At 51.9% G+C, this 16,277-nt stretch overlaps 1 protein-coding gene across 2 annotated transcripts; it reads right to left on the bottom strand.

The window, feature by feature from the left end:
* Nucleotides 1–330: 330 nt before the first annotated feature.
* Nucleotides 331–13,836, bottom strand: CCN5 (cellular communication network factor 5). 2 transcript variants are annotated; one of them, XM_060618821.3, is made up of 5 exons: nucleotides 13,482–13,836; nucleotides 13,209–13,323; nucleotides 8,943–9,159; nucleotides 3,164–3,418; nucleotides 331–1,347 (listed from the first exon to the last, which is right to left on the bottom strand). In XM_060618821.3, the coding sequence occupies exons 2-5, from the start codon at nucleotides 13,266–13,268 to the stop codon at nucleotides 1,127–1,129; spliced, it is 753 nt and encodes a 250-aa protein (XP_060474804.2). In that variant the 5' UTR covers nucleotides 13,269–13,323; nucleotides 13,482–13,836; the 3' UTR covers nucleotides 331–1,126. The 2 variants fall into 2 exon arrangements, with proteins under 2 accessions (XP_060474804.2, XP_060474794.2); XM_060618811.3 differs by having other exon boundaries at nucleotides 13,209–13,301.
* Nucleotides 13,837–16,277: the final 2,441 nt, after the last annotated feature.

Genomic DNA, 16,277 nt, shown 5'->3' with positions numbered 1-16,277 from the left:
GACCTGGAAGGCGCCGTAGGAAACTTCCTGAGAAGATGGAAATGTTTTGTACCTTGATGGTGGTATTGATTACACAGGCGTATACATTTGTAAAGACTCGGTAAACCATACGTTAAGACCTGTGTGTTTCACTGTGTGTAAGCCATGCCTCAATAAAATTAGCTTAATGAAAAGAAATCCCTGTTTAAATACTCAGTGTTTTCTAATTTCCTGACTGGAGTGTGATGAGAACACAGTTTTCCTTTTTAAACACACAGATGTAGATCACAGAGGAGGAAAGAAAATTTATATGTAGGTTTAAAAAAAAAAACAATAAAACATGAGACTTCAAACAATTGCACACTTGGGTGGGTTTATTTCAGGCTGTGTTCCCCAGTCGCTGGGGGCAAGCCTTCATTTTCCCCCTGATTTTCTCTGGTCTTAAATGTTGCGAAGCACCAAGCTCTATATAAAGCGTCTAGCTCAGTGCCTGGCACGTTGCAGGTGTGCGCGAAAGGTTCATTTTTATTAACACGAGTTGGTTTTAACGGATCCCTTTCAGGCCTGTTTTCTGACTTTCTTCAAGACAGTGTGATTTCACCTTGTGATTTTCACAAAGGATGCAGCCTCTGCATGCTGCCCTTGGATGGGGAGTGCTTTCTCAGACAGCATAAGCTTGACCTACAAGCTCTTGCCTAGGCATGTACCTGGGACGTTTTTATGTCAACTCCAGGAAAGGGAGCAAGAGATTCAGAATATCTGTGCGCCCCTCTTCACCACACCCCTGGGAAAATAGCCAGTCCAGCCCAGCACCTGCCTTGGCCTAATGATTAAGGGACGGCTGGTTGCCTTATCTGCTGGAAAGCTTGCCCATGTGTGTGTTTGATAAAGGCTGTGTGGAGGCTGGTAATGGACCAGAAGACCCTGGAAACCTTGGCCAGCCCCCTAGGCTGTGAGGTAGAGGAAGGGAGACTGGGGCACGCAACCCAGCTCTATCTCGGGATCCAGATGGACCAGACGGCTTGTGAACATTCTTGTCCTCCAGGGCCTGCATGGCGTTGCCCCAGTCAAGGGTGTGGGGAGGGCCCAGGCACGGGGCTGCCTGCTGGATTAGGGTGGGCACCGAACCCCCCTTCCCAGCTCTGCTCTAAAAGGCACTGTTCCGTGGGCTTCGGCCCCTGGCAGGTGGACAGGGCCTAGTCAGGCACAGGTGGTGCTGGGTCTCCAGTCGGCAGAGGCGGTTCTGGTTGGACACCCGAGTGGCCACGCCCAGCCCACAGGTGGTTGAGCAGGGGCCCCAGGCTGTGCTCCATTCTGGGCAGGGGATGCCAGGGGGTGGGGGAGCGACAAGGCCAGAAAACTGGGGTCCTGGGAGGGGGGAAGAAAAAGAGGTCAGCACTGCGAGGTCAGGGCTTGGCGGCTAAGTCAACCCAACTGCTAGCGGTGCCCTCCTGGTCGCGTTGCTTAACCTCTCTGGACCTCGGTCTCTTCCCATGTAAATTTTCTACCGGTCGATTGTTAGGGCTGAATAAAATAATGGAGGGGAGGTGCTTAGCACAGTACTCCTACTTGTAAGCACCTCGTATGTGTGGGTTACTAGGCAGCTAGGATGGTGCCGGCCGGGACGGTCCCCCAGGAAGTGGCACGTTTCTCATTTCTGCACCCCTCCCCCCACGGCCTCTTACAGGAAGGAGGTTGTGTGGGTAGCGGTACCGTGACCCGGCCGCAAAGATGCTAGAGGTTCTGAGGCTGTGCCCGGAACAAGACGTGGGGGTTCACCACCATCTAGGTTTTCCTCCTCTCACACCCGATTCTGCTCTGATGTTTTGGTGTCCTTTCTTCTGGTCCTTTTTAACCAACTGGTTCTCAACTGGGGGTGATTTTGCTCCCCCCCCCCGGGACATTTGGCAATGTCCAGAGACCTTTTGGTGGTCACACTGGGAGTAGGGGTACTGGAGTCTAGCCGGGATGCTGCTAAGCATCCTATGAGCTCCCACGCGACAGAGGATTACCCGGCCCCACGTGTCACTAGGGCCAAAGTTGAGAAACCCCGCGTGACATGACTTGTGTGCGGTCTGTATGTACACGCACATGTACTCACACACCGGAGGCCAAATTGCATAGACAGTGCCCTCTCCTGCTTTTTACACATAAGATGAACTCGCTGGCATCCTGCTGTGCATTGAAGCGGATGTGTCCCGTTCCGTCATGGGGATAACTACAGCCACCACGGACGGAGCGCTATGTTCCAGGCACTGCCGTGACTACTTTCCTTATGTTTACTCACCCAGTCTCACAACAACTCTGCGAGGTGGATGCCCTTATTCTCATTTTGGAACAGTTGGAGGCGCTGAGGCCCAGAGAAGTTAAGCAACTTTCTCAGAGTCCCACCGCTAGAAGCAGTGAAGCCGGGCTTAGAACCCCGGGCAGACTCCATGCTGAACCCACCATGCCCTACTCCCAATATGGTCCATCGCCCATGGACCCATGCCTTCTTTCCAGCTGCCTTTCTTTAGAAAAATCACATTCATATGATAATCATAATAACTCAGTGATGTAGCAAGAACCAAATCTCTAAAACTAAAGAGTTTATAGCATGAGGTAACTGTCTTTCCTCCACCTCGGCCCCTAAGTCACATCCCAGAGGCAACCACCTTGCCTGATTCAGTTTTGAGTTCCTCTTTGGGTACATCCAAATAATTACATATTAATAATAGTATATAATATTTAAATTATATAAATATATTATAATGCGTATTAGTATATTAGAATTATAATAGTAGTATGTCGTAACAGTACTTCCGCTATGAAATGTGAGCCTTTGGCTCAAGGATCCTAGCCCTCCTTTCCCTTCTCCACTCTGCCACTAATTTTCATTTTTCATTATTTATGACTTAAAATTATATTACTTCTCGTTTTGCCAGTTTCAAAGAGGTCTTGTGACTCCCCACTCTGCTCACCTAGTCCCCTCAGCCCGCACCCCCTCCCAGGTCCTGTCAGGGAAACCTGGGCTTTGACCTGTCCAGCCTCCTGGCTCCCGAGAAGCCCCGCCCTCGCCCCGCCCCCCTCCCCGGTGGCCCTGCCCCTGGCTTTGACCAGTCCAGTGTCCTGGCTCCTGAGAAGCCCCGCCCTCGCCCCGCCCCCAGGTGGCCCAGCCCCTGGCCTGGGCCAACCCTGCACTCACCTTGGGCTGGGAGGGGCTGGACCCCCAGCCCCCCTCCCTGGTCGCACACCCACTCAGGGCAGCACTTGCCCGGGACTTCAACCCTCCTGGGATACGGGCAGTCCCAGGTGGGCAGCCGGACGTCCTCACTGCACAGTGGCACACAGGTGAAGCCACCATCCTCACAGTGGCAGCGAACCCTGCAGTGGGGCTGGAAGGTCTCCCCATCTCGGTACACGCGGCCGTTCACCTCACAGCTCCCGTCATCCTCTCCCCCTGCAGAGGAGAAACCACACCCCCATCCGTGACCCCCAACTTTTTCCTGGGCAAGCCTGTGCCAGCCACATCCTCCACGTGGTCTCTCTGCAGAGCTGGCCCAGATCCTGCTGGGGAGCGGTGCCCTTACAGGGTCAGGACACTGGGCCAAAGGGCTCCAGCCCATCGTATGCACCCCGTCCCCACTGCCAGCCTGCCCTGGAGCCAGCAGGAACACAGCGTGGCACACTGCATCCTGACACAAGGGATGGGGAGACGCTGGCCTGGTCGGAGCCCCACTCTGCTTTATTAGCTCTGGACCTTGGCCAAGCGACTTCACTTCTTGCCTCAGTTTCCTCACCTGCAAAGTGGGTTATAATGATACTTATTTCACAGGGTTGTGGTATAGACAAAATGAAATGATATATGTAATGAATCCAACATAAAAGAGATCTTCGATAGATCCTAGCTGCTCTGTTGTTACTATGAATATAAGTACTATATATTAATAATATATAACATACGTACACAATGAGGGTTTCTGCAACCAAATTTCATTGTACATCTGCTGTGTGGTAGTTGTCCCTATTAGGCCAGGGCTTAACTTGCTGGCTGTGTGACTTTGGATAAGTTACTTAACTTCTCTGAGTCCCCTTAACAATAGCATTGATGAGAACAGCTCGGTACCTTCAGTTGCACGAGATAATATGTACAAAACATCTGGCACAGTGCTAGGCATATAGTAGGTGTTCAAGAAACACTCTTTGAACAGAGCCCTCAAGATATGGACACTATGCCCACTTCCTCCACTGGAAAAGCACTGCTTGAGGGCTGGGGCTGGGAGTGCTCCTGCCGGCACACCCCCATCCCCCAGGCCGGCTCAGAGCATGGATGGGACACACAGACCCTGGAGAAATGCCCTTTGCAATGCCTGGTGCAAGGCCCAGCATGTGAGAGACACTGATAAAAGAGTTCCGACTTCTTATAAATTCCAGAGATATGTAGTGTGCCCCTCCTGTGTGCCATCCACTGGGCTCCTAGGCAGGACTAAGACACAGTCCTTGCCATGAGGGATTGATGCCCAGGCAAGGGACAGATGTCACTGTCTCCAAGACAGAGTGAAGAGCCGTGGAGAGGTGCGTGTGAGCTGCCCGCGAAGTGCAGAGAGCTAGGAGGGGTCAGGAGGTTCTGGGGACAGATTTGCTGGAAGGCAGATTTTCCCAGGATTTCAGAGAGAAACCTCTAGCAAGCCTATACACATGCAGGAATTTGGGAACCACACAGATGTGGAGGGCAGTCCCTGTTCCCACTTGCTAGCTGTGGAAACTGAGCCACGATACCCTCTCACAGGGCCGCCAAGGATTGAAGGAGCCAGTGTACTTAAAGGATTTCGCCCCGAGTCTGGAACATAGCAGGTGAGTGGGAGCGGGTGATGCCTGTTCCTCTGAGAGGCACAGGCGGGCACTAGCGGTCTCCCCACTCCTTCCAGGCCGCAGCCCTTTGGCTCCAAATCCCTGGCCTTCTGGCCTGGATCATGTGGCCGCTGGTTTCCTGGAAACTGTAGGGGGCAGCTGTGCCTTAATCTGCACCCTAAGCCTGGCCGAGCCTGGGTCTCCCACCAGACTCCTGATGTCACAGCCCTGGGACCTCCTGGTCACTGGGATGACTGGTAAACAGAGGGATTGTTTAGGAAAGTCAGCTGGAGTGGTGATAATTTTAGCAAGGTTTCCTGGCACCCCTCCTGGGTCCTACAGCTCAGGCTGGTTGGGAGTGGGAGCAATGGTCCCTGGGCAGTCACTCCCTACGCTGGGGTCTGCGTGCACCCTTGTGCGTAGTCCCAAACACATGAGGTACCTCCAAACTTACTCATCCTTGGATCCCCACCCCCGACATACACATATAGTTGCCTCTTCCGGGCCCTTCCAATACCTTCTTGTCCAGCAACCTCCCTCAAATAACTTTAGAGCCCAGGGGCTCCTGGGTGGCTCAGTCAGTTAAACAGCCGACTCTTGATTTGGGCTCAGATCATGATCTCATGGTTTGTGAGATGGAGCCCAGCATGGAGCCTGCTTGGGATTCTCTCCCCCTTGCTCTCTGCCCTTCCCCCCTTCCATCCCCCCACCCCTCTCATGCTCTTTCTCTCTAAATAAATAAACAAACAAACAACAAGCAAACATTAAAAAATTAAAAAAAGAAACTTCAGAGCCCAGTCTTGTTATCTGGTGATTTCTACATCCTTCTTTCCCTCTGAGAGTCCCTTACAGGAGAGGGAATGACAGGGTATTTGTTTTTTGTTTGTTTGTTTGTTTGTTTGTTTGTTTACCTTTAGCCACTTGCACACTGTGTGACCGTAGGCAGGTGATTTAACCTCTCTGACCCCCACTTCCTTCATCTGCAAAATAAGTTTAATAATAGGACCTACCTCATTAAGGGTAAAGTGAAATCATGTGTGTAAGGGGCTTGTTCACAGGACATGCTCAATAAATGCCTGTTCCTGTGCCTCTTCCTGCTAGCTTCTCTAGAACTCTTACTATCATTCATTCATTCATTCATTCAATGCTTATTTATTGGGTACCTACTATGCATCAGGCACTGTTCTGGGTACTTGTGGTATAGCAATGACTAAAACAGGCGAACATCCTGCCCTCATTGGAGCTTTCGCCCTAGCAGAAATAAGCACGATAAGCAAATAGAGTTTATGATGTCAGATGGTGATTAGAGCCAGAAAAATAATGGAGGGAAGGGTTTTAAGAGAGGGGTGTTGAAAATGGTGATCGCGGAAGGCCTCACTAAGAGGGTGATATTTGAGTAAAGATGGGAAGGAGGTGTAGGAACTTGCCATGCATCTATCTGGGGGAAAGAATGCTGGTAGACAAGCAGCCAGTGCAAAGGCCCTGAGGTAGGAACCTCCCTGGGATATTTAAGGAACAAAATAGGCCAGTGTGGCTGAAGCAGAGAGTGGGAGGGAGAGAGGGGGTTCAATGGGGTCAGAGAGAAAGTAGGAGCAGGACCCTGTGGGGCCCTGTAGCCACCAGGAGGACTTTGGCTTGTATTTGGAGGTGGTAGGAAGCTCTTGGAGGCCTTGAGGCCGAGGATGGATGTGGTCTGATGTATGTATTGAAAGGGCCCTGTGGCTGCTGTGTTGGAAACAGGCGAAAGGCAAGGATAGAAGCAGGGAGACAGTTATGCAGCCACCGCAACATCCATCACGTGATGATGGGGCTCAGACCAGGCTGGTAGCAGGGGCTGGACTGGGAACGGAAGGTTCTAGAAATATCTTGAAGACTTTGCTTGTGGGAAGTATGTGGGATGTGCAAAAATGAGAGAGGTCAAGAATGACTGTAAAGTTTGAAACTCAAGCCACAGGAAGGGTGGGGATGCCCTCAGCTGAGTGCGGAGGCTGCACGCTTGGGGTATGAGGGATCAGAGGTTTACGATGGACACGCACACAGAGAGGAGTCGGCTGTCAGAGGTCTGTCCGACAGGAACTGACAGGAGAGTTTTGGGGCAGCACATTCCCTCCAGAGCTAAGACCTAGACCCAGCCTCCGTGAGGTCTTAGCTGGCTCTGGCTCATCTGTGGGGTTCACCAGCCTCCAGATTTGGTTCATGAACACCCACTATGTTGCCTGACCAGCACTGGGAGTTGTAGGAAGAAGCAAAGACTAAATACATTTTTGACCTCCAGTTGTTTGAAGTCTGAATCAAGACGGACTAGGAAAAGCCCTTTAATAAACTTAGTGGCAATAACAGCCAATGTGTACTAATCATATGCTGAGTGTCAGGCAGAAGAGTGATGGAAAGGAGGATCGTGGAGCCAGCTCCCTGAGTTCAAATCCCAGCCCAGCTCCTTATGAGCTGTGTGACCCTGGGCAAGTTGCCTAACCTCTCTGTGCCTCTTTTTGTTTTTTCCCATTTATAAAATGCGAATGACATCAGGACCAACCTCATAAGGTTGTTTTTGTTTTTTTAAATTTTTTTTAACGTTTATTTATTTTTGAGACAGAGAGAGACAGAGCATGAACGGGGGAGGGTCAGAGAGAGAGGGAGACACAGAATCTGAAACAGGCTCCAAGCTGTCAGCACAGAGCCTGACGTGGGGCTCGAACTCACGGACCGCGAGATCATGACCTGAGCCGAAGTAGGCCGCTTAACCGACTGAGCCACCCAGGCGCCCCACGGTGTTGTGAGATTAAATGAGATAATATTTGTGAAACCCTTAGTGCCTCGCACGCGGTAAGTGCCATGCAAGTGTTCAACAAATAAAGCTTTGCCGTGTGCTTTACATGTGTCCTGGCTAATTAAAACAATGGCCTGGTGAGCTAAATGTTACTTCTTTTTTCCCTTTAGCAATCATCTATGAGTTTATAAAACAAATCACTACTTTCTCATGATTATACTCCCCTGATCATAAAAAAAACATTTAACAAGGATTTAGTGTTGATAACCTTATGTCTATTAGTCTTGTTGTTATTAGTCTTTAAGCCTTGTTTTTTTCTATAAGCGGATTCATTGTCAATGATTCATGAGCCCCTCTCTTGTTCTTATTTTCTTAAAATGACACATGCAAATAGATGAAAGAGGTAGATTGCTCTACAAGACTCATTTAAAAAAGAAAAAAGAGAACACTGTCACATTTTGCTGTTTCTCTAAGGCAGTGGTCCTCAAATAGAGATGATTTTGCTCCCCCAGGGGACATGTGGCAATGTCTGAGACAGATTGTCATGACCTGAGTCATGCTACTGCATCCAGTGAGTAGAGACCAGGGATGCTGCTAAAAGTCCTACCGTGTGTAGGACAGCCCCCCTACAAAGAATTACAACAATTATCTGGCCCCAAAGAGTAAAGTTGAGAAACCCTGATCTAAAGTGCCAGAAGGCACCAAGGCCTAAAATGCTGAGAGATATAACATGCTCAAGGTCACTAGTAAATGGCAGACTCAGGACTCAAACGATAGCCCAAGGCTCCCAATCTAGGAGGAAGACAGAACAAAACGTTGCTTTAGAATCTGTGTGATCTGGTCCCAAGCTGTGTAAGAGTAATCATGCCCATTACTGTTACTAAGGCTCAGTTTGCTCATCTATAAAGTGGGTCTGAAAGTACTTGCCACATAGGATCGTTGTGAGGATTATGTGGCAAGTTTCAGCACACTGCCTGAGACGTATTATGCCCTAAATAAGCAGCAATGCTTTTATTTTCCCAAAAAGGTGTGAAGGTCCCAAGAAAGGATAGTAACATCTGGTTTGAATAATCTGGGAGGACTTCCAGGGGAGGAGTGTTTGAGCTCACCTTTGACAGTGGGTTGTGATTTGGACAGGTAGGAATGGGGGGAGGCTGCTCAGGTGGAGGGCATGGTTGGATCAAAGACAAGGTGGGGGGGGCGGGCAGAGGGAGGGCCCAGGGAACCGCGGGTCACCGGGTTTGGCTGGAATGGATGGTGCACCTGATGTAAGGAGGTAGAGAGAGAAGAGCTTCTCTTTGACTCAGGTCCCCTCAGCCTTGACCCTCCCAAATACATCCACCGTCAGTCCCGCAAACCTGCTTACAGAGGCACACGGCCCCTCGGCCACCAGGGCCCGCCCTGGGCTGGCAGATCAGGCCCTGGCTGGGGTCACAGACGTGGAGATGGTCGCAGGGCTCCCCCAGCCGCCGTGCACATACCCGGCAACAGTTGCAGCCGTCCAGCACCAGGGGCGCCCCCGGTGGGCATCGGGGTGGCGGCCAGGGGCAGACACATGGTGTTGGGCACAGCTGGGCACATACCTGCAGAGACAGAGACATCACTCAGCCATGGCCGTTCAAGGGGGGCAGTGAGAGATCCACACTTTGGCCCCAGGGTCACACAGACCTGGCCTTGAACCTCGTGACACTCCTCCCTAAGAGACAGTTGGCTATGGTCATGAGCTAGAACTTTGGACTAGAACTCCAGTCCTGACTCTGCCTCTTATTAGCTGAGTGACCTTGGGCAAGTTACTTAAGCTCTCTTAGCCTCAGTTTCCCTATCTGTAAAAAGGGGGCAATAGCAGTGTTTAGCTCAGAGGATTGTTTTGAAGAGTACATAAAGTGATGCATGTTAAACCCTGAGCAGGCAGCCAGGCATGGGGTAGGTGCTCAGTGCATTTAGCAAATGAGGATCACTGTTGGGAATGACAAGGAAGGGCTGAGGCCCCGCCCTTTAGACACTATAGTAAGGCAAACGCCACAAAACAAAGGATTACAATGACGGGGCACTGGGGCGCCTGGGTGGCTCAGTCGGTTGAGAGTCTGACTTCGGCTCAGGTCATGATCTCGCGATTCATGAGTTCGAGCACCGTGTCTGGCTCTGTGCTGACAGCTCAGAGACTGAAACCTGCTTCAGATTCTGTGTCCCCCCCCTCTCTCTGCCCCTCCCCTGCTCATGCTCTGTCTCTGTCTCTGTCTCTCTCTCTCTGTTAAAAATAAATAAACATTAAAATTTTTTTTAATAAAAAATAAAATAACAGGGCACTATATGTTTTCTAGCACATAGATTGCAAATCTTTATCTCGACAGCTGAATAAATCAAACAGTATCATAGATGTTTTTGATTGTTGGAATAACCCAGAATATATTTCTGGATACTTATTAAATCAGCCAGGAAACTTGGGAAAATACTGAACCCCAGACCTCCCCTGGGACTTACCAAATAGAACCTCCAGAGGCAGGGCCCCGGAATCTGTATTTGTACAGGGGCTTCTGATACACAGCTAGGATTTTGGCACCTCTGCTCCAGTTCTAACCCCCAGCCCCTGGCCATGGAGAGGTGGGGACCCTCGGCTCCAGAGAGAACAAGGGTCTTGCCAAAAGTCACAGTGTGTTAGCCACAGAGCTGGGAGCCTGCTTCCTCCTTAAGGATGCTATAGTAGGGAAAAGCCTGAGCCAGGGACCCACCCCCCAGGTGGGTATCGACCCAAGTGTCCTGGCTGTTTCTTCCCACTCAGGACAGAGAAACAACCAAACCAGAAACCGGATGCCATGGTCTCCCCATACGTCCATTTGGAGGTGGGGACCAAGAGGCAGGCGTAACTCAAGATGTTCCCAGTGGCCCCCTCCGTGAGGGACCAATCTTTAGTTCAGTAGGATCCTTGGAGGACCAGAGGGTTTTACCTGGAGAATGGAAGACTTACAGTTTACAGAGATCGAACTAATAACCTCCTATCTTTGGTGTGGCCCCAAAGCAGGCAATGACCTCTTTGCCCTAATCCCCACTTTGCCCCAACCCTACCACCCTCCAGTCCTGCAAACCTGCCTTCAGTGGCCTGCAGCTCACACCCTGGCCACCAGGGGCCGCCCCAAACTGGCCAACCAGCCTTGGGTGGGAGGGGGTGTCACAGACCAGGAGGTACTCCCAGGTTCCAGGCTAGGACAGCACTGGTAACAGGTTCAAGCGTGCAGCCTCACAGGGGAGAGAGTTCCCGCCTCTGCAGGAATTCCAAGCAGGAGACTGGGTGATACCAAAGAGATTCTAGAGAAGATGGCCTAGGCTCGCTCCTCAAAGCGTGGTCTGGACCAGCAGCAGGAGCGGCGTCACCCGGAAGTCTGTTGCAGTATCTGGGGCCCCACTTTATGAGTCTGACTCTGCCTTTTGACAAACCTAGAAATTATTCTCATGGAATTGACCCAGCGAGCAATCAGCCGGACTCTGGGGTTCCCTTTCAAACCAGAGGGCGGGCTCCCTCGGTGAGTGGGAAGTGGGGACTCTGACCAGAACTGGCTCTCGGGTCCCTCCCACCCGAAAGCCGGGGTGCCAGGCCACAGACCGTCTGGGTTGCACCCAGGCTCCCACTTTGGCTCTCCATGAGCAAGCGTGGCCAGGGCCAGACGTGCAGGTCCTGATACGCAGGAGGGGCCGCTAATAATATCAGTGATTATGGCTAACAGTTACCACGGGCAGCCGTAATGTGTCATCTGACTTAGCCCTGCGAGGTGAGGTGCCAGCACTGTGCCCACTGTAGAAGCTCAAAACAGTGTGGCCACGTCACCAGTAAGAGGCAGAGCCAGGACCGGAATCTGGGTTCACGTGAATCCAAGGCCCAGGTCGTAATTATCACACCTACCTTGGGGAGCTGTTTGCCAGCTTAGCCTCTGCCTCAGTTTACCCATTTGTTCAGGACGGTCAGTGACAGGTCAAGGGAGCACACCAAGGGGAGGTAGGCCCTCTCTGGTCTCCCTCTATCTCCATGCCCTTCCCAACCACCCCCTGCACACACGGTTTTTCCAGACCCTTGCTGCGGTCACCAAGGGGGAAGAGCCCCGGACACAGAATATTCTAGGAAGAGTTGAAATCCAAGTTCTACCACTGACTGGCTGTGTGACTTTCAACACCACGCCGCTGAACCGCTTTGTCGGGGAGGGAGCTGTTTCCTTCTCAGTAAAACAGGGTAGAGACCACCTATCTTGAAATTGTGACAGGGATAAAAGGTCACGGCTAGCTCTCGATCACCGTGACTCTGTCTGTTTCCAGTTCTCTGCCACCTGCCCCTGTTCACAGGCCTGAGCCCAGGAGCCCACAGCCCGCCGGAAGGCTCGGGATTCTCGTTCTGAGGATTGTTGTAGCTTTCCGTGTTCGTGATGGCCAGGTCCCTGAGTCCTGTGCAGGATGCTGCCTGGCTCCCTGGGACCAGGAAGAATGGAGGTGACGACAGTGAGCCCAGGATGGCTTCATTTTGGTCTTTTATATAATCCTGGGCCCAGAACCCTGAGCCCCCAAGCCACCCACCTAAGCATGATGTTCTGCCGGGCGCCTTTGGGAGAACAAACAGTGGGACTGGGATGCTGGCAGAGTTCTGGGCCTTGCCCCACCGCTGCTCAGGACCCAGGAGAGCAAAACTTCTGCTGTGCTCCTCAGCGGAGCATGAAAGCCCAGTGAGATCATGGCTCGCGGTGGGGCCAATCTCCAAGGCGTCGGGAACTCAGCATTTGCTGAGGGAATCACAGGGATCAGCAGCTGTGGCCTCGGTCCAGGTAGGGGAGAGGCCCAGGCAGGAGAGGCACAAGTAGAAGCGCCCCTTCCCCACCCTCCACACACTCAAGCCTATCCTGGGCTCCACTTCCTCTATTGCTCTGATGTTTCTTTGCTGTGTGATGTTAGTCAAGTTGCTTGCCCTCTCTGAGTCCTGCTTGACTAAAAACAGAGGATAATAAATCCTTACGAGGTTGTTGGATATGTTACGCAAGGTAGATGTTTCACAGACCTTCTGAAAAAATGTCCCGTAAGAGAAGATCATCATTCCACAAGGTGTCTCCCTGTCCCCTTTCAGCCAGGTCTGCAGGTCACTAGGTCACTCACTGCCAACGACATTAACGCCCTTGCAGCATGAACTTTTCCGATCAGTTAGACACCAATATCCTTTCAAACCTTGGCTCACAATCAGGCAAAGCAGGGTATATGTGGCATCTCCTTATTTGTAATGAGGACGCCCACTTCAGCTTTGTAGGGCTCTGGGGACTGCTAATAGTCACGACCCTCTGCTTCTGAACACCTGCCACGTTCCAGGTGCTGCGCTGAGTACTTTTGATGAATTACCATAAATGATCTTCACAAAAGCCTCATGATCATTATGCCCATTTATCCAAGGAAGCAGCTGAGGCTCGGAGAGGAGAAGGGACTTGCCTGAGATCACACAGCAGAGCTGGCCAGGGGCAACTCTCTGGGCGCCAGGGAGGGAAGCCCGGCTGTGCCCAACATAGAAGACCTGCAGGAATTCTTTTAGGGGGTCCTTGGCAGTGATTTCACACCTCCCCAACACACCAAGGAAGTCAGCAGGATGTTTTGGGGCCCAGGGCCCCCTTACCTTTGAGAGGAGGCAGAGGAGGGAGAAGGCCAGAAGGTGGGTCTGTAGTGTGACTCTCATGTCACTGTGTCCCCCACGGAGCCGGCTTTCAGCCTGGGAGGCAGGACCTGTAAGTCTTTATGTTCCGGCAGCTGTGAGGTCACTGCCAGGCACACAGGCTCACACACACACACACACACAGATGCACGCGCACACACAGTTGCACACGCACGCTGGTCTCTGCATTCCTGCTCCTCTCCCCATCCTCATGCTCCCACTGATGAGCCCATTTACCTGAGGATGAGACGGCGAGGCCACCAAGAAGGTGCCTACCAGTGTGAGCGTGTGTGTGTGTGTATGTGCGTGCGTGCGCACGCCCGTGTGTGAAAGCCAGAGCCAATGCCAGTGCCAGGAGCCTGTGACAGGCTGGCAGGGGCCTCTCTGGCTCCTCCCAGCCCAGGAAGGGAAGGGGACCTTCCTGGGCTGCTGCTCTTGCTGATGAGCCCTGGCCCGACCCCTGCCCGCCCCCCTGGGGGCTGTGGATCCAGAAAGAGCTCAGCAGATACCCCCTTTGCCGCGCCGACCCAAATCCTCCGAAGCCCCGTGGCCCGGACTCTGGGCAGTTTCAGCTGGGCCTGTGGTTTCTGGCAGGAAGATTGGCGGCCATCCAGAGGCGGGTGTGACCCAGAGCAAAACTTCCCTGGGCGGCCTGTTTGCTTTTGGCAACAAGGGGCCTCCCCAATGCCTGCTTCCCCGGGCTCCGGGAGGTGGCCCACAGTGGGTGAGCCCGTGCAGGCTGGACCTATTGTGTGCCGGTGCTTGCCGGGCCCCTGCCAGATGATCTAGAAGAACCAAATCCATTTCGTTTAATTCAGCCATCTCTGAGGCCCCCTCTGTAGGAGCTGGAGACACAAGAGTGACCTTGGGACAAAGCCCTGAGTGGGTGACGACAGAGGGAAAACAGGTGGAATTTCTGGGCATACTGAGGAGGGGTCCTTTTTCAGATGGAAGGGAAGGGGTGGCTGCCTGGGGGAGGCGCCTTCACAGAGAACCACAGGAAAAGAAGGTGTGAGGAGAATGTTGCAGGCAGAGGCAAACACAGCAGGAGTGAGCATGATAACATGCCTACTCTGGGAGCCAAAGGTGTGGCCGGAGCTGGTGGAGGTGGGGAGGGGTGTTCTACATGGGGAGCAGGACACCAAATTCATACCACCGGTGTCTGGGGGCATCTCCAAAAATCCAGCCACCGGGGCTGCCGGACGTGGGCAAGTGCTTGGGTTGTGGCATTTGGCAAAGATAATCACCGGTGGTGTCAAGGGGGGGTTGGGGAGGGCTTTGGCCCCCATAATCTCCACCAGTACCCCAAAACTTGAAGTGAAGGCGCTGGGTTCCAGAATGGGCGGTTGGTGAGGAAGAAGAGTGAGCTGATATAGGGGTCAGACTGAGTGGATTTCCTAGGGGGAAATGCCCTCCCAGCTGCGGTCCTGGGGAAGGAGGCGATGGGGAGGGGAGATAAAGGTTGAAATGCACGACCCCAGCTCGTCTCTGTGGGTTCTGGCTGGAGGACGAGGGCAGGGGGTCCCTTGGCCTGCAGGGAAGGGGATGCGGTCTTTGTTTATAAATGCTTCTTTTTCAGTCAGAGGCATGCCTAGGGGACTCTACACACGGAGCGGATCCTTGCTGAGCACCCCCTCCTTCGCACGACAGAATTATTTTCCATAATAATCATAAAATGAAACAAATACTTTTCAGGTATGACCTAAGGTTTGCACTTACCAAACAAAAACACCACCCTCCACAGCTCACACTGTGTCACAGTTTTAATGTTTATTTTTGAGAGAGAGAGAGAGCGACAGACAGACAGAATGTGGGCAGGGGAGGAGTAGAGAGAGAGGGAGACAGAACCTGAAGCAGGCTCCAGGTTCTGAGCTGTCAGCACAGAGCCCGGCGCAGGGCTCAAACTCATGGACCCTGAGATCATGACATGAGCTGAAGTCAGATGCTTAACCGACTGAACAACCCAGGCACCCCTCACCGTTTTAAATTTTTAGCACAGGGGCGCCTGGGTGGCGCAGTCGGTTAAGCGTCCGACTTCAGCCAGGTCACGATCTCGCGGTCCGTGAGTTCGAGCCCCGCGTCAGGCTCTGGGCTGATGGCTCGGAGCCTGGAGCCTGTTTCCGATCTGTGTCTCCCTCTCTCTCTGCCCCTCCCCCATTCATGCTCTGTGTCTCTCTGTCCCAAAAATAAATAAAAAACGTTGAAAAAAAAAATTAAAAAAAAAAAAATTTTTTAGCACAGACCCAAATTCCAAGGAGTCACATAGAATGAGAGAATTGAAAGACCTCTATCTCCGTCTTCACTGTCACTCAGCATCCACTGATGCTTTTCATCTACTGTCGGGGTGCAGAACTGTCACCCCCCAGGGTTAGAGACAGGTGCTGCGCAAGATTCCAAACTGTCAGGCACTTCTGCTCTCGGTGAACGTGTGCTCCTGGGCTCATGTGCACTGGGCAACTGTCTTCCTAGACTTCTCCAAGTTCACTTCCACGTAGGTTTTTTAAAGGATAAGAAATTAAAATGTGCTAATTCGAAGCTTACATACGCATTATTAAAATTCAACAGCTACGGCATCAATTGTTTAGAACTTGGACCAAAAAAAAAGATATTTTCAGGACAAAGTACTTTATCATGAATTTATGATTGATGTGATTTATATTTATATACTGACTTCTCATCAATTTTATCTTTTTTAAATGTTTATTTTATTTATTTTGAGAGAGAGAGAGAGCATCCAAGTGTGGGGAGGGGCAGAGAGAGGAAGAGAGAGAATCCCAGGCAGGCTCTGCCCTGTCAGCACAGAGTCCGATTTGGGGCTTGATCTCACGAACCATGAGATCGGGATCTGAGCCGAAATCACGAGTTGAACACAACCACCTGAGCCACCCAGGTGCCCCTCATCAATTTTACCTTTAAATTCTCTCAGACGATGTGCCCTTCTTATTGCCTGCACCCAGGGAAGACCACTCCCATGCCCTGTCTTTGCTGAGACCACTGGTTCTAACAACAATGAAAGAAAAGGGCCCTCAGAGG

This window comes from Panthera onca, chromosome A3 (genome assembly GCF_046562875.1).
Source record: "Panthera onca isolate mPanOnc1 chromosome A3, mPanOnc1 haplotype 2, whole genome shotgun sequence".
NCBI lineage: Eukaryota > Metazoa > Chordata > Mammalia > Carnivora > Felidae > Panthera > Panthera onca.
This window is presented reverse-complemented; position numbering and strand designations above follow the sequence as displayed.

Bases quoted from the DNA above. Each gene is read 5' to 3' on its own strand.
- CCN5 (XM_060618821.3), bottom strand. From the start codon at position 13,268: ATGAGAGTCACACTACAGACCCACCTTCTGGCCTTCTCCCTCCTCTGC. The intron at 9,160-13,208 runs GTAAGGGGGCCC...CTGTCTCTGCAG, and splicing joins TCCTCTGCCTCCTCTCAAAG to GTATGTGCCCAGCTGTGCCC. The intron at 1,348-3,163 runs GTGAGTGCAGGG...CCCCCCTCCCAG, and splicing joins CCAGCCCCTCCCAGCCCAAG to GACCCCAGTTTTCTGGCCTT.